This window comes from Monodon monoceros, unplaced genomic scaffold (genome assembly GCF_005190385.1).
Source record: "Monodon monoceros isolate NGI ecotype Baffin Bay Population unplaced genomic scaffold, NGI_Narwhal_1 Super_Scaffold_2, whole genome shotgun sequence".
Lineage (NCBI taxonomy): Eukaryota > Metazoa > Chordata > Mammalia > Artiodactyla > Monodontidae > Monodon > Monodon monoceros.
The window spans coordinates 101,880,528-101,904,549 of record NW_021703776.1 but is presented as its reverse complement, the minus strand read 5'-3'; the positions used below and the strand labels follow the sequence as shown (position 1 = coordinate 101,904,549).

The following is a 24,022-nucleotide window of genomic DNA, read 5'->3' as shown; positions in this document are numbered from 1 at the left end:
ATATCTCTTTGTCTGTCTCTGTTGTATTTTCTGGAAAATGTCCTCACCTTTGTCTTTAAACTTTTCTATTGAGTTCCATCTCTATCATACTTTTCATTTCTAAGAGCTTTTTGTTCTCTGAAATTAAAAATAGTATGTATTGTTCTGTTTTGTCTCATGAGAGTAACATATTATCTGAGGATATTAAGAAGAGGCTTTGTCCTAACCCTTGCTTCTCCTCTTACGATCCCTATTTTCTCCAAAATACCTGCTTCTGTTTGTTGCTTTGATTTCTATCTTTCAGGCGAGAAGGTTTCTTCAGTCCAATCACGTTCTTTCTCGTGGACCCACATTTAGGAACCTGGGGCTGAGGAGCTGATGGGAAGCTCTGAGGAGAAGGGAAGGTTTGCCTGGGGCGTTTGGTTCCTCTGGTTGGCATCCCCTGGACCTGGCTTGGTCAGTTTCTTCTGGAAAGGATCCCTCAGTCCCCACCCCGGTGGGTGAAGCGTAGCTGCCTCGTGTCTGGGACAAGGAAAGAGAAGGAAGTCTCTCCATCCAGTGTGAGCAACTCTTCGTCCCTGTTTCAGACCTTAAACTGTCCCAGTGTTCCTCTATCGGAGGGCCTCTGCTCTATCCTGGCCAAGAAATAAACCTCCGGTGTTCAGGGCAGTAGGCAAGGAAAAACTGGGGTTCTGATGGCTTCTTAATTTTCAAATGGTCCTTGTTTTTCTTCCACAGCCCATCCATCGACTTTCCAAAAGCAGCTGGAGGGGCCCATGCTGAAGCCTTCTCATCAGAGGTGATATTCTAAAGGGCTAAGCCACCAGAGTGGAGACCACAGCCAACCAGGAGAAGCACCATGCGGTCTAAACTGAGCACTGCCTGTGCCTTGTGTGCTGAGGACCACTCTGGGGGCGGATGGGGAGGGGTTAGGAGAAACCAGGTCAGTGCTTGGTGTGGGACTCAGCTGTCTTATGTTTGCACTGCATCATTTCCCACTCTCCCTTTGCTTTCCAACTTTCACAATTTTGTTGTTTATGTTTCTTCTCTTTGCTCCTTGTGGGTTATGCGTTAAATTTTATTTTCTGTTTCATCGGTGGGGCTTAAGAACACCTGAAAGTAGAGAAAGTTGCTCTGCCCTCTTGACCTGGAGCTCCTCATTCATTCTTTTGAAGAAGGACGGAGGTGAACAGAAAGGTCAATATGCAGACAAGAGAAGCCCAGAGCAGCAGAAACAGGCAGTGCGCCCACCCTTAGCAGTCATCCCTGCAACCGGGCGCCTGGGGGTGATGCTGGCTCTGCCACTGACTCGCTGTGCCACTGTACCCTCTACGCCTGGGTTTCTATATGTAAAAGGGCCAGTAAGAGCCTTTACATCATAGGTATATTGTAAGCATTCGATGAGGGGTATATGGAAAGCACTAAGAACAATACCTGACCTAGAAACTGCTATATCAGTGCTAACCGATTTTTTTTTTTTTTGGTTACGATTGTATAAAATTTCTGGGGTTGAGAAATAACTTTTTGAAAACATGGCTCTTTAAAGAGTTCAACCTGTTGTAGAAAAAGGAGAAGCAGCTTGAGAATGATCAGGATGAGTCTCTACCTCAAGCTTCCTAACCACCTCCCCTGCATAGTCCACGGGCCACTTTTGCGGACCTGTAGGAAGCTGACAGAACTCACAGGTTTCCAGAGCAGGTCCTGCTGGTAAAGCCTCTGCAGATATATTCCTGCATCTCTGGCTGATTCCTTCTGCAGATATATTCCTGCATCTCTGGCTGATTCCATCTGCAGATATATCCCTGCATCTCTGGCTGATTCCTTCTGCAGATATATTCCTGCATCTCTGGCTGATTCCTTCTGCAGATATATCCCTGCATCTCTGGCTGATTCCTTCTGCAGATATATTCCTGCATCTCTGGCTGATTCCTTCTGCAGATATATCCCTGCATCTCTGGCTGATTCCTTCTGCAGATATATCCCTGCATCTCTGGCTGATTCCATCTGCAGATATATCCCTGCATCTCTGGCTGATTCCATCTGCAGATATATCCCTGCATCTCTGGCTGATTCCTTCTGCAGATATATTCCTGCATCTCTGGCTGATTCCTTCTGCAGATATATTCCTGCATCTCTGGCTGATTCCATCTGCAGATACATTCCTGCATCTCTGGCTGATTCCTTCTGCAGATACATTCCTGCATCTCTGGCTGATTCCATCTGCAGATATATTCCTGCATCTCTGGCTGATTCCATCTAGTGAAGAATCCTTGAAGTTGGATGGAAAAGAAGTTTTTTTGCCATTTCTTTATGAAAATATTTCACTTATCACGCAGATTTTAGAGACGACTACATTGGTAGCAATGGCCTCTATTTTCAAAGGAGTCTTTTTTCAGGTCTGGCTTCTCATGACAAATGTATGATTTAAAGTGATTTTCATATATATGTATTAGCATACAGTATTTGTTTTTTTCTTTCTGACTTACTTCACTCTGTAGACACAGGGAGGGGAAAGGGTAAGCTGGGATGAAGTGAGAGAGTGGCATGGACATGTATACACCACCAAATGTAAAATAGATAGCTAGTGGGAAGCAGCCGCAAGGCACAGGGAGATCAGCTCGGTGCTTTGTGACCACCTAGAGGGGTGGGATAGGGAAGGTGGGAGGGAGACGCAAGAGGGAGGGGATATGGGGATATATGTATACTATACGTATAGCTGATTCACTTTGTTATACAGCAGAAACTAACACACCATTGTAAAGCAATTATACTCCAATAAAGATGTTAAAAAAATAAAAAATAAATAAATGACTTTCAGATTGACTTTAATTGGGGGAAAAAGAAAGCAGTGGACTTAAATTAGGAATTTTTCTTTTTAGAAGCATTCTCCCTCTCTCCTCCTCCTCCACACACACACACACACACACACACACACACACACACACACACTCACACAGATGATTTTTCTCCATAGACTGGGAAAACATTCTTTATCCAAGACTGAATTCTCTGCTTTGCGGCAAAAAGTATTTCTTCCATTCTAATGCTACTTAGTGTTTGGCATTAATTTGGTAACAAATCAGCAATAGACAATTTGACATAGCTAAAGTCAGGTTTTTTTGGTCCATGTCAAGATAATAAGGACACCTAGGAACTCAAAATGATATGATCACTTTCACAGAAGACCTTTCTCTCCGTGGGTCTAAAAATCATGCCAAAAATAGCACTAGATACCAAAAGGACAAGTGGCCTGGCTTAATGCCCTGTTGTTGATAGGATGGGCATCTTGTTGTCAACAAGAAGTTGAAAGTGGCAGAGGGCATCCCACCTCTGAAAATGAACACTTCCCATGACTGGAGTTGCGTTGTTTAGCATCTATGAAACACAGGGATCTGAAGGTGAAAGTCAAACATAAAGACCAACCACAACACTACCACCATCGACAACAGTGAGACCCGTGCTTAGTGGTTACCACTGCATGGTAAGAACCAATTCTTTTGAAGGATATATTTCTTTATATTTTTAATTGACTTTGATTACATGACTTTTTACAGCCAAATTTTAGTCAAACTCATCAGGATCTATATATAACCGAGAAAGGTAGTCTATTAATTCTGGGCCAGTTGATCAGGCTCACGCGAGTGAGGCGGTTAAGCTCAGCTGTCAGCAGAAGCTGCCCGGCTAGCCGGACAGGGCGAGGGGGTGAGACCCGGCATTCAGACAGGGACGTCGGCCTCTGCATGGGCAAGGACAGCTCTCCTCTGCAAGGGTGGGCGCACTGCCTGTTTCGGCCGCTCTGGGTTTCTCTTGTCTGAGTATTGATCTTTCTGTTCACCTGCTCTTTCTTCAAAAGGGTTCAACCCAACCCTGCTATTTCAGATTTTTATTCCCTACAAAATAAGCATGCCCGAGTTCCCTCCCTGGATTGAGTTCTCAGCATCGCCACGTGGTCCAGCCACATAATTTCAGATAAATACCTGGGCAATCAGTGCCATCGGATTTCCTTAACTTTCAAAAGACAAGTTTTCCCTCTTTTACTCAGGGTTCCTGGGAAAGTGGGGGGGGGTGGGGAACAGGGGATGGTCATTTGAAAGCTCAGGTATGCGCAACACACGGAAGTAGGAATTTTAATGCAAAACCAAAACAATATTCTTAGTTCTTTCCAAAGTCACATAAGACTCTGACAGTCCTTTAGAGCATCTGGAGCAGTTGCCTTTAGCTCCAGGAACAAAGAGACCAAGGGCAGTGCCTGAGGTTACACAGTAGAACCCAGCTCTGTGACCTTCAGCCCAGGTTCAAAAGGTCACCTCCACCGAGGTGCACACTCACCGCTTCCTCACGGGACAGAGACTCCCAGGGATGACTTTCTTTTGGAAAAAGCACCCCTTCACTGCTTCCAAACCCCAGAGCCTCTCCTCTAGGAGGTAACGCTGTCTTGGTAGCCGACACATGGGACAGTGCACAGCAGACTGGAGGGGGCTAGCCTGGAGCTGTGGTCTCTGGCGGGTGGTCCGGGATCACCAGGGACACACAGGGCCCTCGGGGTATCCTCCCGTCTGGCCTCTTAGCATGTTTATACTTAATATGTGACGAAGTATAATTTTCTTTTGATAGGGGTCACTTATTTGCTTCAGATATCCTTTGTCTGTCAAATCAAAACAGCACCGATGTTGACTGTTACTCTCTGACGTCAAATAGAACATAAATTGCAGCTCGAGGCCACGCAGACACACACTGAGTAGAGGCACCCATCAATGTCACCTCTGCTGGTCAAACAATGCTGGTTACTGGGTCATGCCCGGACCTCAGAGCTAGTGAATACCGGCCCTACTGTGTGCTTCAAAGGGCCCTCAACACAAGGAGGAAGACCTACCTCCATAAAACAAAGGGTGTGGTGCTCAGTTTGCCCAGTGTCTCTCGTCAGACTGAAATGCAGAGCCAAGTGATGTTGTCCCAGAGAGGATGCTACGCTTGGAGCCGCAAGAGCCCCGCTGAAGTCCTGGCCAACAAGCAGCTGTGTGACCTTGAGCAGGTTACTCCAACTTCGAGTCTCAGCTTTCTCATCTCTGAAGTGGGGCTAAGACCTACACCCCATCATTGTTACGAGTACAAAATAAGCTGCCATATGTTAAGGTCTCTGAATCAGATGCATGATAAGTGCTCACGAAATGCCTATATATGCATTCGAAGGTTCATTCATTCATTCATAAATGAAATCAAGAGATTAGGGAGCAGAAAGGTATTTGGGCCTACGCTGGAGCTTACACGGTACGGTTTTTAAAGACACGCATAGAGGGATAAGGAAAGAACTTCATTTGAGGCACCAAGGTGACAAAGACGGAAAGTGGAATGAGGGTGGCTCCTGCCTGGAGTGACGGGTGAGTCTGGGCAGGGCAGTTTGGGTGAAATGGTTTCGAGCTGAGTGGACGGAGCCCGGGAGCTGGATGGTGTTCAGACGCCACAAGGTCAGCAGTAGGAAACTGCAGGGAGAGAAGCAAAGGAAAGATCCCGAGGGCTGCCTGTGGCCTGCAAGTAAGGGAGACAGACCAGGGGCTGGCAAAGGATGGCAGCACCCTCCCTGGGGCCATGTTCACGGGCCTCAGCAGGACGTCTGCCCTTAGCTTCAGTCCTGGTTCAGGAATTCTAGTTCTGACACCACTGATGCTTAAGTGTGAGGCTCACATCAGCCCTGATTTGAATTTTTTTCTCTCCTTACTTTCCACGTTGGGCTGTTTGTGCAGGGCGCCTGGGGGGAAGCTGTGTTTGTTAGCACTGCCCCAAAAGAGCCCGTCCAAGTGCTTGGAATGTCGATAGAAATGTACATCAGAGCCATGATGCAGTGAATCAAAGATGTGCAGAGAGATGGAAAAGCCTTGACCTTCTGTTCGTACTTGAGAACTGGTGTCCACATGTCTGAGTTCATGGACCAGGCTAACTCTCTACAGTGGCGGTCCATGACCTTTTTGGCACCAGGGACCAGTTTCATGGAAGACAATTCTTCCACTGACTTGGGGGGGGGGTGGATGGTTCTGGCATATTACATTTACTGTGCACTTTATTTCCATTATTATTACATTATAATATGTAATGAAATAATTATACAGCTCACCGTAATGCTCACAGGAGGTGGAGCTCAGGTGGTAAAGCGAGCGGTGGGGAGCCGCTGTGCGTACAGATGAAGCTCCGCTCGCTCACCCGCCGCTCCCCTCCTGCTGTGTGACCCGGTTCCTAACAGGCCACGGACTAGTGCCGGTCTGTGGCCCGGGAGTTGGGCACCCCTGCTCTACAGGGTTCTTGGGCCACAGCCCTCCCCCTGCAGTGTGGGAACCTCCGTAGGCCTTGCTGGATGGAGAGAACACAGGGCTATGGGGAGGGTTGTTAGTTTCCGGTCCAGACAGGCAGAAGCCTTACTGTTGTGTGATCCAGGTGCCTCGGCCCCGGCACTGCATCGACCTGCCCCTGAGTGTCCCACTGGCGGCAGGCGGTGCTGGCTGAGCTGAGTCCTGGGAGCCGAAAGCTTCACCTGGACAAACAGCTGTGTCATCTCCACCGAATGCTGTGCGATTCAGGCCTGGGAATCAGGCCTTCTCAATGAGGAAATGCCACAGCTTATGTTCTTTCGGCCATTGTGAGCAGCTTCAGAAATACTTACTAGTCCGGTACACAGCCTGGACGGGCTGTCCTTTGGAGGACCAGCGCTGTGGCCTGCCTCCTTCCCTGCTGTAGTCAAGACACAACAACAGAGCAGACAGGAGCATCTGACACAGCCTACCATGCCCTTTGCTAGCCTAGACGGGAACCCGAAGGGCAGAGGCGGGTGTCCGCTGTACAGATGCTGGATGCTGGGTGTGGGGCCTCTGCTCCCCTTCAGCCTTGAAGCAGCTGGCAGACCCAGTTCAGCGCCAAGCTGCTGGAACATGCACACTTTTGGATCGGGTCCTTCCGTCAATGAGAGGTGATTCTCAAAAAGAGATCCCTCCTCCTAAGTCGATCTGTCCAGGAAGTGAGTGATGCTTGGGGCCGGAGTCCTCTTAACCACTCCTGAGGTTTGTGCCAGGGCCGCCCATGAACAGCCTCTTCAGGGAGTTTCCACCCTGCTCGCCACCTACTTCCCCAAGGACCTGTCATTTACAGAGCGCTGCAAAGGGAACGATTGTGGGGACCTGGCTGGAAGGCCCCCCTGAGTGCCCACGTCGGGCAGGAGAGGCACAGGCTCTGCCCTGGGCAGGAACCCCAGCACGCACATCAGCCGGCCTCGTGCAGGGACCAGGTGGCGGATGGGGTGGGGAGTTTACAAAGGGGCCTGGACGGCCACCTTGGATAATCAGCCGGCCTCGCGCAGGGACCAGGTGGAGGATGGGGCGGGGAGTTTACAAAGGGGCCTGGACAGCCGCCTTGGAGAGCAATTTGGCAGTTTCTTACCAGATTATACACTTACTGCACGGCCCAGCCATCCTACCTCTAGCTGTTTACCCAAGAAAAATGAAAACGTGCCTATGAGAAATTCTGTATGCGAACATTCACAGCAGTCTCGTTCACAACAGCCCCAAGCTGGAAACCGCTCAAATGTTACACGGCGAGAACATGAGCAAACTAGTCTATCCACTCATTGGGCCACTCCTCAGCAGTAAAGGAACGACCTACCTGCACCGGCAGCGACGTGGGTGAATCCCGAAAGCAGGCACGCTAACGAAGCAGCCACTCACCAGGACTACGTACACATGACTCCATATATAAGACGTTCTGGAAAAGGCAGAACTACAGGGCTGGACGCCAGGGGCACCCACAGTGGGTGGAGGATGGGCATGGTGGAATACTCTGGGGACACGGAAATGTTCCCTATCTTGGTTGTGGAGGTGCTTCTATGATTGCACCCATTAGTCAAAACATAATGAAAACTTCTCATTTAAAAAGTGTGAGTTTTACTATAAGTAAGTTATGCTGCAATGAGGCTGTAGCTATATAGATGTGACCAGCGTATCCTTGTCTCTCTAGAGTCTGGATGACCACCCATCCCGCTGTCCTCGAGAGCTGCTTTTCTGGACAAGGCTGTCCTTGAGGTTTAATCTATGCGAATGTCACTGAAGTAAATAAGGCAGGGGGCTTTGTGTCCAGCCCCTGTATGGACCGCCCGGATCAGAGAGAAGGTGATGTGAAGACAGAACGAAATAGACTAGACAGCAAGCGACACACGTGGCCTTTCCACTCTCCATCCGTGGCTAGTATAGTCCTGGCTTGTGGCGGGGGTGTGTGCCCATCACTGTGCAGCAGGAGTGGATGCACAGCACATGCTGCTGCAAGCATCTGGCAGGCTTGGCCTCCAGGGCAGTCGGCCACGTGCACCAGCCTTTTCTCTTTAGGAAAAGGTCTGTGAACAAGAACAGAGCTGACCTCCGGGATGCAGACAGAGTCTTCTCAGGTGACTGACACTCAGGCCCAGTTGAAAGGGTTCAACATAGTTGCCTCTAATTTTGTGTGACTTAGAACTAGCCCTGTGATTCTTCAAGAGAAGCTGGTGAGCAAATGCACGAATCGGAATAGGCGGCTTCCAGGCTGACCCCACTAGGTGGCGCTCACGTCAAACTCCAGCCCAGACACAGAATGAGCCTGAGTCCACTGTCCCATTCTGGGCATGAACTCAGAAGACAAAAGCGCAAGGCTGTACCTCATCTCCGCGGTGCAGACGGCAGTGCTATTGAGCCTTTAATGCATATCATTAAATAAATCTCCAAGAACGCTGTTAACCTGCGACCTGCCACTATTTCTCTGTCGAGAGGACAACGAAATTAGTGTTTCTGGGGAAATGTTTGTCATTTTTTTCCAGAAATAGAAGGGTTATTTCTCAGCTCCGGATAAAGTCCTGGGGGTCACTTAGTGATGAGAGCAAGTGAAGAAGTGGGGTAGGACCAGCTGACCCCAGATATTCAAACTAGAAACACCTGAGTAACTTAAAAGAACTCTCGTGAGGTCCCACCGTCTGAGACTCTGGTCTAACTGATTTGGGGTGGGTCCCAGGCTTGCATCTTATACTAGACAATATCATTTAATTAATTAACTAACTTCCTCAACTGTCAGCCAACATCTATGGACTCCCTCTTGCGTTGGGAACAATTCAAGGATACGAACATACAAGTTTAGGTTCCACAAGGCGCCTGAAAAAATGATGCATCATGCATACCTTCACCTCATTTCCAAACGGGTTTGTTTGCTTGAAAGTCTTCAGATGTGGTAGGCAAGTTTTTGAGGACAGCAAATGATTCAGTGGAAAAGAACCCCTTTGCATGTGGCTAGTGGCTTTTCTGCCGGTAGCTCAGAGCTACGGGTGCAGCCTCTCCTGTGGTTATTCTTGGGCAGCCCTGTCCTCATCCTGGGCAATGGCCACCAGGGCCACAGACACAGGCCAAGCCCCTCCCAGCAAAACCCCTCTTTCTGACACCTGACACCTTAGAATTCAGGAGAGAAATGTGTCAGGCAGTAAATGCATATTGAAAACATTTCTAAACATTCTGTTCAGAAACATTATATACCCACAACAAGGTAACTAGCAATCTAACGCAAGGATACATTACAGTGTGAAATGTGAGGCAGTCTTACTCCAGGGGTGCAGGAAGCTGCAGGGGGATTTTTACGGGAGGGGTTTTGATGTCGGGGCTTGAAGGAGCAGAAGGAGTTGGACACCATGAGCAGGAAGTTTCTGGCGCGCGTGTGGAGGATGGGGTGAAGGTCGGGGAGAGCAAAGGTGGGAGGGCCTTCTGCAGGGGGCAGTGATGGCACACGCCACCGATGCGGTCCTTGAGGCAAGCAGGTCCGGCACCTGGAAGGCATCACGTGTATCTCCACTCCCCTCCACTGCCACCCTGACGCGTCGATCATCCTTCCCCACAGAGCCCAGGCATAGTTCTAGACCACGTTTAAACTCAGAGCTCCAGGAAGCCATTAGAACTGATCAGAGCTGGCACTGAGGATGAAATTTATTTTCTGTCTAAAGGTAGGGAAATTGCGGGGAGGGAGATTAATTAGATTTGGTTGTATAATGGAAGGTCTTGGTTCCACCATGAAAAAAGCCCGCAGTGCATTCTGCACTCCAAAATAGGCACTTAAATGCACCATCTCGTTATCCTACAGTATTTCATAACCTTTACATGAACCCTATCAGTCAGGCATTTTATTTCCATCCTATGCGCGGAGTAATAGTGCCGAGAGAAGCAAAGCAACTTTTCCATGATTACACAGGTAGAAAGGCTGACTGGGAGTCTATTCCCAGATAGATTTGACTTTAAAGTGCATGTTATTTTGATAGTGCTTGCTAACAGTTTGGATTTCAGGGGAGGAAGGGAGAGATGGAGGGTGGCCTGGAGGGGAAGGGAGCAGGACAGGGGGAAGCAGCTAAGACCAAGTCCTACAGGAGAGCTCGGAGCTGTCCACAGTCCTGAAATTATTGTGAATGCCGGTAACAGCAGGACTCTCCCTGCGGGATGCCATGGTAGACACGTAAAATGCCATTCTAAGAACTCTCTTTCTCCTACATTTTGGCTTCATGTTGGCACTTCCTCAAGGTATACAAGCAATCCTATTCATGCAACTTCCGGCAGCTCTGCAGAGCAAAGTGTGTCTGAGTGGAAGGTCCAGTGCAGGATCCTGGGGAAGGAGATGTGGAGACACTGACACTGCTGGGATTCTCCTCACTGCCCTCATGAACTCACTACTTTCAATATTCTCATGCATCAGGCTCAACTCACACAGGCACAGGCTGCCACAGATTTAACTAGAGGGACACGGAGTATAAACCCTTGGCATCTGTCTTCATTTTCCAAGTGAACACCAGACACCCATAATCTCAATCATGTGGTCTCTACACTGAGCCTTCACTGCTCCCCACCGGGTCTCCTGATTGGCTCCATGTTCTTCTTCATCCCTTTCCTTCTCTCTACACACACGCATAAAACTAATCTACGCCCGCCACCTTCACCACGTCTCTCTTCTGCTCGGTGTTCAGTGTGATCTTATTGGAAAGACCCATCACACCGGGGTGGGGTTTAGGTCTTCCACACGCCAGGCTCACCCTAAACCCACCCAACCCTATCTCTCCCCATGCAGAGCCCCATGAGAACAGCCCTGCTCGGGCCTGGCCTGGCACCCCACTAACTCCAGGAAGATGCTGGCTCATGGAAAAGGTCAAGCCTGTTTAATGATTTACCCGACCTGGAACATCTCTTCTCTGTCTCCATCTATTAGACCAAACCAAACCAAACAAAACAAAACTTACTCAATTATAAGGCTCTGCTCAAGCCAGACTTCCTTTCTGAGATCCTTTATGACATATCTTCTTTTGTGTTCAGTGTCTAAAACACCCATTTGAGGCACTTAATTTTATATTGTTATATAAGTCTGTGTCTTTCCTCTTCAACAAGATTTTAAACTTCTTAAGGATAGCAACTGTGCTTTTGTTGCTCAATACAGCATTTCAATAAATGTTTGTTGACTTATATTGTCTTTTTGGCTTCCACTGGAGGCAAAACAAGAAAGTCTTAAAAATTTATTGCAGTAAGTCAGATTGAGATGAGATAAACAGAACTTATTGAGCATTGAGAACTGTAGATAGTTGAAGCTATAGACATCTCTTTTAAGAGAGAAATTAAAATCACATGCGCAGGACTTCCCTGGTGGCACAGTGGTTAAGAATCCGCCTGCCAACGCAGGGGACATGGGTTCGAGCCCTGATCCAGGAAGATCCCACATGCTGTGGAGCAACTAAGCCTATGCACCACAACTACTGAGCCCATGTACCACAACTACTGATGCCTGCGCGCCTAGAGCCTGTGCTCTGCAACAAGAGAAGCCACCACAATGAGAAGCCCGTGCGCCGCAACAAAGAGTAGGCCCCACTTACTGCAACTACACAAAGCCTGCATGCAGCAACAAAGACCCAACGCAGCCAATAAATTAATTAATTAATTTTTAAAAATCACATGGGCATTAAAATCACCTGAGTGTCACAGAACAAGCCATAGCTTTGAAAAATTATTAAAGGGAATTTTATTATTGTAGGGGTTATATCATTCCTCTCCTTGTAACAGAAAGGATTTGAGCTGGCTAGAAAGTAAAGTCTAAAAAAATTTAATTACAAGACTATAAATATATATTGGGGATATATTACAATATGAAGAATAACATTCCCAGGCATTCACTAGAAGCAAAATTCTCTGCTGTGCACTTTGCACGTATCATTCCACTTAATTCTTATAATGTGCCTATGAGGTGAGCACTATTATTAACATCTTAAAAATATGGAAACTAAGATCTGTAGAAGTACAGCAACTATCAAGGTCACACAGCCAAGAGTCAGTTGCAGACTGGGATTCACATTAAGGTCTATGGGACCACAGGGCTTCAGTTCTTAACTCCTGTGTCATGATATCAGGCAAGGTACTGGGGCATTGTGCTATGTTGTCAACCTAGATTTCTACTTTCTAAATAAATGGAATGCTCTTCTGCATCCCAGCCTATAATGTTAGAGAGTAACCCTGGGCAGAAGGAATCTATGTCTCAGTTTATTATTTTCACAGATGCAGAATGTGACTTCATAAGTCAACCAGAGTTCCAAAGGAATACAATTCTGTACAATTTGTTTGGTACAGGTAAATAAGCAAGGTTAGGGCAACAATATCCACAGAGGATGGCCTGACATGTAAACAAAATGCCTCTGAATACTTCTCAGTTTTTGTTCTATTATTGCTCTGCTTGCCAAACTCCAAAATGCCAATGCTGCATAACTACGGGGTATACCAAATTTTTCTTAAAATTGATTTCTGTTATAGAAGGATTGATTTTCTCTAGCCCATATGATTTTCAGAATGATCTTAAAAGATATAAGAAATTATAATTATATAGAAATATAATTTTTCTAAAAAAAAGCACTCAAGCCAATGGGAAAACTAATCCAAAAAAGAGTCATGTCAGGAAAATGTCAAGAAACAGCCAAGTCTACCAAAAACTGCTATGAAAACACACAATGGACCCTTAACAGAGAACATTTAGCTGGTTATAATCTCTATTATGAAAGATTGCTTTATTTTGTTGACATTCTGATATAAAGACTTAGTGAAACACTTTATGTTAAAAATAATAGCTTTGGGCTTCCCTGGTGGCGCAGTGGTTGAGAGTCCGCCTGCCGATGCAGGGGACATGGGTTCGTGCCCCGGTCCAGGAAGATCCCACATGTCGCGGAGCGGCTGGGCCCGTGAGCCATGGCCGCTGAGCCTGCGTGTCCGGAGCCTGTGCTCCGCAATGGGAGAGGCCACAACAGTGAGATGCCCGCGTACCGCAAAAACCAAACAAACAAACAAAATAGCTTTAATTCTGGCTTAATAAACAAATTTGCGTAAAAGACATGTCCTTTAAGAATACAATTTTTGAAAATTTAGTATGTGAAAGTCAAATGCACCTACCCTTAGGTTCTAGATCTCTTGACTAAATGAAAATTCAGTTGGCTCGGCATTCTCATTATAACCCAAGCCGTTACATGCACCCGGGGTTCTAGTGGGCTCCAGCTGCAGAGGTCACAACTGGAGGAGAAGGAATTTAAACACAGGACACGAAGGCCTCTTTATGGCTCGTGGAAGAGAAAGAAAAGAGGATACCCCCTTCCCAGATTCTTCCATCACTGGCAAAGGAAGGAAACCAGAGTTTAGAGGGTACTGAAAAATTAATTTGATCCTTCTCTGTGATTGGTTGGAAAGTCTGAAGCCAAGGGAAAAAAAAAACAAACTATAAAGGACAAATAATCCCATCCTGCATACTGAATGGCCTCTGGCTGGAAGAGAGGAATTGAGGGGAGAGAGGGATGAAAGGAGAGGTGAGAATTTGAGAAAAAGATACAGATCTGTGACTCCAGAAGTATCAAGAGAAGCTCTCAGATTTTTGGTCCTATGAGTAATGTAAATTTCAATATTTTAATAGAGATAGTTTTATTTTAAAAAGACAATTGTGCTTTCCTTGATACCCCAAACCCAGCTACGGGGCTGTGTTCTCCCCCTGCCAACTGGTGGCGCTCTGGCACAACTGACTGAGCTCAACAAGCCTCTTTTGGAGGCTGAAGCTGCAAAAGCTCGAAGCCTAAAGTCCCATCCAGTTTGGAAACCCACTGCCTCATTAATACAAATAAGATTTTGACAATATTTGAAATTAATTAATTCATTTATTTTGCATAAACGGTCGAGCAATGCCATTTTTGGAGAAGCTGTCAGTTTATGTGGTGATGAGATGAACCATAGACATCCTCATCCACCAGAGATTGTTTCCCATAAATGTAACAAGTAATCTGCTACATCTTTCAATCTTATAAGAGTCCTTATGTAACTAAGCAGGACCATATGGGGGCTCCCCGGAACAGACCCCTCACCCCATGCCTTCTGCCTGCCTCTTGTCTGTAGAAAACCTGTAGCATACCTAGGCTTTCTGCAAGTTCCAACAAGTAAATTTAATCAGAGAAGTGAGAAAAGGCAGAAAGAAAGGAAAACAGTCAAACAGACAAAATAATAACAGTTTAGCCATTAAACAAAGTCAAGGACCTTCAGTTCCTCCTCAAGGGCTGTAGATGATATTCTGAGCCGTGTCCTTTGAGCTGCTTTGCAGATACTGAAACCCCCACCAGGTGGAAGAAGTTAACTGCACGCTGCCCACAAGCACATAGACCACAGACCAGTTGGAACCAGAGGACTGATGATGTTGACTCCCAATTACCTCACCACCAACCAATCAGAAGAAGGTCCACGAGCTGATCACACACTCCACAACCCCCCTCTCTCATCCTGTCATTAAAAACCTTTTCCTGAAGCTTTGGGGAGTTTGGGCCTTTTAAACACTAGCTACCTGGACTCCTTGCTTGGCGCCTGCAGTAAACGCTGCACTTTCCTTCACCACAACCTGGTGTCAGTAGATTGGCTTTACTGTGTGTGGGCGAGCGGACCCAAGTTTGGTTCGGTAACACTTAGAAAAGCAATAAATTAGGGCTTCCCTGGTGGCGCAGTGGTTGAGAGTCCACCTGCCGATGCGGGGGATGCGGGTTTGTGCCCCGGTCTGGGAGGATCCCACATGCCGCGGAGCGGCTGGGCCCGTGAGCCATGGCTGCTGGGCCTGCGCGTCCGGAGCCTGTGCTCCGCAACAGGAGAGGCCACAACAGTGAAAGGCCCGCGTACCGCCAAAAAAAAAAAAAACAAAAACAAACAATAAATTAGCACCACTAAAAATCTGATATTTACAGCTGTAATTTTACCCAAGGCAGTTGTTTTGATGGCACAGGATTGGGAGCGAGCCAGGCTATGCTGGATTCCAGCTCTCCTGGGCACCAGCTATGAGATGACAGAGTTCTCACTGTGAAAGGCGGAGAAGAATGCTTTTTTGCAGGACTGATGTGCTAGGATGGGCGCACTTAAGACTCATTCAATACATGATGGCAATTATTATTACTATGATTATTTAAAAATGCCAAAAGCAGCTCACTCTTCGTTGGCGTCCTCTATGGAGGGATCACCATCCCCATCGTGAGCACGGAAACCAGGGCTTCAGCACACACCACCTTGCCCTTCGGTTTGTGGCTGGTTTGGCAAACTCTTGTGCCAGGTTCTCAGAACCTATTTCTCTTAAATTCTAACTGATGCAGTAAAATCTTTACACCATGTGTCAAGCACAAAATGCTTTTCAAGTTTTGAGTTTTACAAATTTATATAAGATGAAATGAAATATCCATCATCTACAATAAGTTCTATTGTTCCCAGAAGGGGTAGATAAATCTCAAGGCATAATTATACTCCTGCCTGCCGTGACTTTTGAAGATGCATATCTGCTTGAAAAATAATAGAATAATTCGTCCTTAGTGAAAAACATTTGAGTTTGTATTTGAACTATGCTTTAAAAAAAAAAAAACAAACACCTATGGATAGTTTGTTTTCACTACGGGGGTCATCTTCAGTTTCTCGGGGCTTGATTTTTCTAATAGTCTAACGGAAACGATTAATCACACTTGGCCGCATGTCTACATGTATCTTTCATTTATCAAGTGAAATTATTTTCCCCATGTTGTTTTTCCAAGGATATGCTCATATTCTACCTAAACTTAGTAGAAAACAGACAGCAGCAGTTGTGAAACACAGATGCTGTGATTAATGCTCTCTATGGAACAATACTTTTTAGCAACTCCTGCTGTTTGTTTAAATTTGCTTAGGAAAATTAGGATGCCGCCCTGTAAATAGTCACAGGAATTTACAGAACACTGCCAGTAGCACAATCCAATTTCTTTGAACATTTCCTGAGCACTTCGCCTTTTTGAACAAAAAGTGAGAGAAACCGTGGAGGGTATGAAGGAGAAGGAAAAGGTGGGAACAAGAACACAGGCTGGGGTGAGGGTGGAGGGGTTGTAGGTGGGTGGGGGAGGGGAGGAAGAAGGAGGAAGGAGGAAGACGAGGGGAGAGAAAGAATAAAAATGGAAGCAGTAAAAGCCATCCCTGCCACACTCTCCTTGCTCTGCAACTGGTTTTCCCCTTGCCCACTCAACAAATGGCTTCACCAAACTTGAATCATGTCTTAACACCTCCGGACTCCAAAGATGAGCTCCTGATAATGCACCCCACGTTGTGTGCGGCTGTGTCTACCCAGAACTGAAAACTCAGCAAAATCACGCTTGCACTCATGTCTTTCCTCCCCACTCACACTTTTGGGTCCCAAATGTTGCATTTTTGAGAAACAAGATGAGCTTAGGGGTGCTGCCCTCTCTATTATGTATATAAAAGCAGGAACCTTCCTGGGAGTCCTAGGTCGAATCACCATGCCCTAGAGGGGCCACGGCTGATTACAAAGTGGGGCGGGGAAGGGGGAATCTTTCTCTGCAAACCTGGGAACCAGAGCAGGAAGTGGTGGAGCTGTTCTAGGAAGGGGGGCTTCACAAATGGGCAAGAAACTGGACTCAAGTGACCCCCTCGGCCCTGGAGGCATCATGGAGGTCCCACAGCATGGGAACACTTTGCTGTCAAGAAATAAGGTGCCTCATTTCCTGCCCTAAGAATTAAGCAACTAATCAGCGCTCTGCTTTGCGCTTTGTTTTGCAGATTTCGCGTTAAAAGAAAATGAAAGAACAATCTTACCCATGAGGAATTTTGCTCAGGACATAATATCCAGTATAGGAGTGTTGATATATCTGAAACAGACAAAAAAACACAAGAAACAATAAAACAAGCGTTGAGAGAATGGTTGTGATTATGATATTTTTCAAATCACTGTGACTCCTAATAAACAGCCCTGGACCAAAAGTAGTCAGTCCGGGAGACCTGGCGGCAAAGTCTTTTATTTACTCAGGAAGTTAATTTGCATACCCTGTTTGTTTTATTTTCACCATTTGCATGTAGTTTACCAGGCAGCCAGAGGCTAGATGTCATCTCCATGACTACCTGGCTTGTGATTAAATCAGGCGCAGAGACTTCCAGCTCAACTAAATGTAGCACAGAACTAAGAGGACACTACTCACTGGAGGCTGCCTGACAGCCAGCTGGACCCTGAAACTGTAAGACCCACGCACTGCTGTAAATTACGGCCGATTCTACTGTGTACCCTCGGTGAGTACTGAAGCCAAGATAGGCTTAACTGGGCAAACTCCTGCCCCCTTGGACAATTTGATGTGCAGGTTTTAGCTTCACGGAGTGGTCAATAAACTAAGAATTCATTGCAAGGGGAGCATGGCTTTCAAAACTAAGGTAACAACAACAAAACAGCATTTCCAAACTCCTGGAACCCCCAAATCTCAGATGTCCCTCTTAAACTCTTGAACCCAGGAGAATACTCCCCAACCCATAAATGCAGTGACTACAATGCGAGGGATACCCCCAAAGAAGGGAGAACGTGGTCTCCATCCTCTCCAGCTTTCTGGATAGAGGCCCTCCCCAGGGTGTGGAATGGGATGGGTTACCCCGCAGGGTTGAAGTGAGAACCGTACGCTTCACTTTCTTTCCTCTACCTGTGGAGCTTTGGAGAGTTGGCACCCTGCGTGGGCAGATGTCCAGGGACCAGCATTTTAAGAGCAGCTCTCTGCAGATACCAGGTGAGGGACACGCAGCTGAGTAAGGCAGATCTACTGGAGAGCACGTGTAATGTGCATGCATTTGGAACTGATGATGGAAGTGAGTCTTCAAAGGAAAAATGGGTAGGATTTGCTAATACCTCTGACCCCCCATCTAGTCTGGGCCCCAAGATTAATTTCTAGGAAGTCACAGTGGATCAGTTATTTGGAGAAAATAAACAACAGCACTTAAGTCCCAATGACGTTTTGCTTGCAGTGATGTCAAGACTCCTGAACCAGACACATGGGGCCTGGGGTGACCTGCTGGATGGCAGGAGATGGGCATCTGACTGGGGAGTTACTTTAAATACTGGTCTAATTATGAAGAAATAACCTCTAAGGAACAAAACCGTGAAGAAGAACTTCACAGAGCTGCCATGGCGATCTGGCGGGGCCAGAGGACCCTAACTGCTGTTTGTGAAGTGCTGCACAGTGATGCTCCCCCCAGGAGAAGAAGGAAAGGCCTGTGGACCAGCCCCTGTGTCCTGAGCAGACTGATGCTCAGAGAGCCCCTCCGAGGTCCTGGAGCTCTGACTAAACGTTGCCTCTGTGCGCAGACGCTGGAGCAGGAGCTGGTGGCTCCGTCCCCCTTCTCCACGGTTACGGCATCGGCTGCTGTGCTGTGTAGTGTTTCCGACCTCTCCTTCCAACATGTGTCTTTTCATACTGTGTGTCTCACTTTATTTTCACAGTAACCCCAGGAAGGCAAAAGATTACCTTTGCTTGTTAAGATAGGAAGCTGAGGTGCAGAAAGGGTAGAGGAGGGTAGAGGAAAGGCAAAGGGGATGGGAGGAGGGGAGGCACAGGGAAGAGGGGCAGAGGAGGGAGGGTGGACCCTAATTCCGTACGCTTGAGTGCCGGGGGACTTAGTGACTCAAACAAATAGAATGTGACAGAAATGATGGTCCTAGGCTTCTGAGAGCGGGTTATAAAAGGTAGCGTGGCCACCTCCTGGCTCCCTTTCAGATCACTTGCTCTGGGGGAGGCTGGCCACCATGGTGTGAGGACACTCGAGCAGCCCTGTGAGGAGGTCTATGTGGTGGGGGGCCGAGGTTCTTCCCCATTCGATCACCAACATCGAGCAAGGAGCTCAGGGAGCTCGGAAGTGGATTCCTCACCAGCAGTCAAGGCTTCAGATGATGCAGCCCTGGCTGATAACCTCACGAGAGAACGTGAGCCAGAGATGCTCAGATAAGATGGTCCTGAATTCCTGACCCACAGTAATCACGAGATAACGTTGGTTATCTTAAGCCACTAAGTTTTGGATAGTTTCTTACACAGCAATAGGTAAATAACATATCTAGTTTAAATCCAAAGAAAAAAGATAGCTAATAAATCAGATGTGAGTATACTGAGTTACTGGGTTCCCTCCCTAAAAACTTTCAGCAACTTCTAAAACAAATATACAAATTCCTTATCGAAAGAGTGTCAGTACAGAAGAAGTGAGGGGCTGGTGGGGGGCCATTATAGGCAAAAACACTTGGAGGAAGCCTTTGAAATGACCACAGAGAACAGTCCAAAGCACCAAAGGTGACGGTGGTGGTGATGCTGGTGTTGAGAATGGCTAGCATTTTGAAGCACATACTATGTACTAGGTAGCATGCCAACTCCTTAGCATACGTGAATTCATTCAATCTGTGTGAGGAAGGTATTAGTATTCCATTTTTAGGATAGGAGAATTGAGTCAAACGCAAGCAGGATTTGGCCTGAGGTCTGTTTCTCTCTAAGCACATATTGGAAATTGCCTGAACAAGGGGTATAGCTCTTAATTCTCAAGTTACAAATCCAAGTTGATTGTTGTCAACTGAAAAATCCAGAATACCAACAGACATAATAAACACGCAAAGTAAGGACATGTGCTGTCTTTCTTGGTCTTAATCTGGAAACAGTGATTTCAATTCATTCTCTGGTTATGACATTCCCAAACCCCTAGACTTACATCTTTGCATACCTCTTTAAATATACCTGCAAATGACCCTGAAATTCAGCTTTGTGACTATCTTCTGAGTGGAAGCAATGAGAACAACGAAGACAGAATTAAAATAACCTTATAAGGGCAATGGTAAGAAGAAGATGAGCGAGAACTACCCCTTTACAATTCTATGTCTGTACTGTCAGGCAAAAAGAAAAAAGACAGCATATATGGATGGGAAATGTAATAGAATATCTGGAAAACTAAATCACTAATTAGAAAAATTCAAACAAAATGAAAGAGAGTCAAGAAGTAGAGACTGGATCTGCCAACTATGTACGGGACAGAAGCATTCCAGAGTAAACTGTTAATGCAAATGGAAAGCCTTTAACATGAAAGTGCAATTATGACTCAGTGCTACTCAAAAAAATGGGGAAGTGGGAGGAAGATGCAAGGATTTTCTCATTGCTCCAAGATGAAACAATCAAATACCATTCTCTTCCACAAAATAGTCCCTCAACCTGGAGCCAAAAGAACCCCAGGCACAAAGAAAACAACTTTGAAAGAGGACAAATTTCAAGAGTTTCATTTGCACGATGCCTCACCTCAAAACGCATTAACAATAAACTATATCTCACTGAAAGAATTTGTTCCTTGGAGAGATAAAAGTCTTTCTTTTTTTTTTTTGTGGTCTCTATCTCTTGTATTTATGCTTCTTTCTTTAAAACAGACTCTAAATACTTCTGATCATGGAAAAAAGTAAAAAGAGTTGGAAGTTGGTAAGACTGCATTGTTATTTTTCTGTGAGTGGACTTTTAGAAGTTCATGAATATAAGTTACTTCGGTTTCTTCCCACAGCAACAAATTGCTCTTGGAAAATAAATGCATGAAAACCTGTTACCCAAAATACCATTCACAAGATGGGAAGACAATTTCAGCATAGTATTTTTTAAAATATATCATGCAACATAGTTGATACTGACATTCAATAATTGGGAAAAAATAACCAGTGAAGGGCTTGTCTTGGGCTAAGGTCATATTTGGTCTGCTTCTAATATTTCTGAAACATCACTCTGCCCACAGCTTTCTTTCTGATCCTCTCCCTTCATCACCCCCTGAGCCACACTTTTGATTTCTCTCTGGTCTTTCCTACCTCAGCCCCATCACGCATACTAACCCAGACTCACTTTACATCTTCTTCCTCTATGAAACCTTCCACTCTTGTAGTTTTAAACTCTGATTATCTGAATATTGGTAATTTCACAGATCTATCTCCTCAACTGTAGACCAGTGTACCAGATTCCCCCCTCGACATCTCCATCTTATGTCTCACAGGCACCCCAAACTCAATATTCTCCAAGTTATCTCTTATATACCCTTAAAACCCAGTTCTCCTTTGATACTTCCTATCCCAGTCGGTGGCTCCCTCAGCCCCTCAGTAATCTGAGCTGAAAACCTAGTCTTTCCTGACTCCATTCTTTGCCTCCTTCCTACTCTGGCTCAATTCAATCTATCTCCAAATTGTGCCAGATTAACTTCTTAAGTCCTTCTCAAATCCATCACCCGCTCGTCATCCCTATGGCAAGCACCTTCCTTCAGGCCTCCCTCCATCCTTCCTCTCCAGGACTAACCTCTGAGATCTTGACCCCATCCCCTCCTGATACCTGTTGAACTTTATCAACTCCTCTACCACGAATTACGTGCCTTATATTTTTCATCACTCCCTCTCCTTGTTCCTTCTCCCAAATCTGTAGAGTTCAAATCTCCCACATTAAAAAATCCTTGGTCGTTCTCCCTGCCACCCCTCTGACTCCTTCTTCTTTTAAACTATCATGGCACTTCATAAGGAAAGTCTACACTGCTTCACTTTCTATCACTTTGAACCCACTGCATTATCCTCCCGACGTCCTCAAAGTGCCACCTCCAAGCGGATGTCCCGCTGCCGTACATATGATATCTTCCTAATGTCCAGCGCGCTTGCTCTCTCTGCAGTACGTGATAAAGGTGACAGGAATCCTTCTCCCTTCTTCACTCCATGGCGGGTCACTGCTTTCAATCTCCTCTTGCCTTCCTCCTTCCAGCCTCTTTGCCTTTCCTTTCTGCTATGCAGACCCCGTGAATGGACGCAGGCACCAACCTGCCACTCTTGGGGGTCTCCCTTGTCGGTCTACACCCTTGGTCTGGAAGAGCACATTCATTTCTGCTTTCTGTGAGGCTTCTCACTGAATTCATATTTTTATACTTGGTCCATCTTCTGAGTTCTAGACTCATATCTTCAGCTTGTGTCGGGCCTTTCAGCATAGATGCTTTTACCCAAAACTTTTACACCACATTCAATATTTTGAAAACCCAATAAACTCTTTTCCTCCTAAATAATTCTCTTTGATGTTCTTCCACTTACCTGGTCTCTCAGTAGAAACATACTGGAATTAGCTCCAACCATTTCTATTCCTTCCTTTCCTTACTGTCCATGTACAACTGGTTTCCGAATTTCACTGGACTTTGTAACTTTGGAATGAACCTTAAATTCAGAGCACATTTTCCACCCCCAGTAACACTGCCCTAGTTTGGGATGCCTAAGCGGCCCCAGTGACCTTCCAGCTGCCCCGCCAGTGCTCCTCCCCTCCTGCCCAAGGCCTCGGCAAGTCCCTGCTTCCCGGCCAGTCGGGAGCAGTGTGGTGGGTGTGGTGGTTCGGGACAGGTCTGGAGCAGGACACGCCTACTCCCGTGGAGCCACTACTATTCTTATACAGTTTTAGAGGAAGACACAGGGTCAGTTCTCAGCCTGCTGATTGCCGAGGAGTGAACTTAGGAAAATTACTTAACCTCTGAGCCTGAGTGTTAGAGCTGTGAGTATTTGTTCAGGAAATTTAAACCACGAGAAAGGAATCAAGAATGCTCTTGTTTAAATTTTAAGGAGAATTATACGATCGAGTGACTAGCATTATGCAGAATCCATGAAACTCTTTTTTTCTCTACTCTTTTGGGCTGTAAGAAAACAGGAATTCCACTGAGAATGCAGAGTTGGAGCTGACCTATTTCAGGGGCTGGGAGAGGTATGAAAACGACTGAGATTTTGCCCTGGTGCCTGGTCAGCACAATCTCTCTATTCTTTAGTGTTCCAATAGCGAGATGGATGGTCTCCTGAGGTTAAGCCCCCAGCACTGACAGAATTCAAGCAGAGGCTGGACAGCCACTGTGAGGAGTGCGGCTAGAATGGGTGTGAAATGGAGCAGGACCCTATGGTCCTTGCCCTTCCGTATCCACCGCCTTCCTTTCCTCTGTGGAAACACTTTAGCCAAAGAATAAGTTTAATCAGAGAAATGAGAAAATGCAGAAACAACAGAAAAAAGTCAAAAGAGATCAAATCATAATAGTCAGTAAGCAAAGTCAAGGACCTTTAGTTCCTCCTCAAGGGCTATAGGTAATATTCTGAGCCCTGTCCTGTGAGCTGTCTTACAAATACTGAAACCCACCAGGTGGGAGAAGTTAACTACATGATGACCAGACGTAGCCATGACATAAGCTGCCACAATTCTGAGAACTGGCCTCAAGGAAATGAGAACAAACCGACCCTGGAACTGAAGACTATACTTAAAACAATCAAGGTGACGCTGGTCAGACCACCGCAGGACCAATCTCAATATGATGGTCAGAGCTGACTGCACTGCTGCTGCATGTAGCCCCCTCCCTCGGCATATAAAAGCTCTTGCCCCCTGCTTGTCAGTGGCGAGGTGGGGGAGCCGGCCTTTGGACAGAAGTCCGCCCTCTCCCTGACCCCCGCCCCGGCTGCCGGCCTCCAAACTAAAGCAAACTTCCCTCTCCACCAACCTGGCCTCTTTAATGGCTTTTGAGCGGCGAGCAGCCGGACCCCACTTTCAGTTACAGGTGTGACCATCCCGAAGCCAATGCTCCAGGGCACATGCCTATCCCTTTCCTATTTGATCCTATATTCCATTTATAGAGGAAATTAAACATATCAGAAGGTGCAGGTGAGCTCAGAGTAAGATTCTCCCAAGCTAGGA

General features: G+C 46.4%; 1 protein-coding gene across 2 annotated transcripts in view; it reads right to left on the bottom strand.

Annotated features, from left to right (window-relative positions):
• The window catches only part of DPP6 (dipeptidyl peptidase like 6), a 764,679-nt gene that overhangs the window by 217,774 nt on the left and 522,883 nt on the right, over positions 1-24,022 (bottom strand). For both annotated transcript variants that reach the window (XM_029234469.1, XM_029234470.1), the window contains exon 6: positions 17,118-17,170. In XM_029234469.1, coding sequence (XP_029090302.1) covers positions 17,118-17,170 — 53 coding nt within the window. The remainder of the gene's footprint in view (positions 1-17,117; positions 17,171-24,022) is intronic.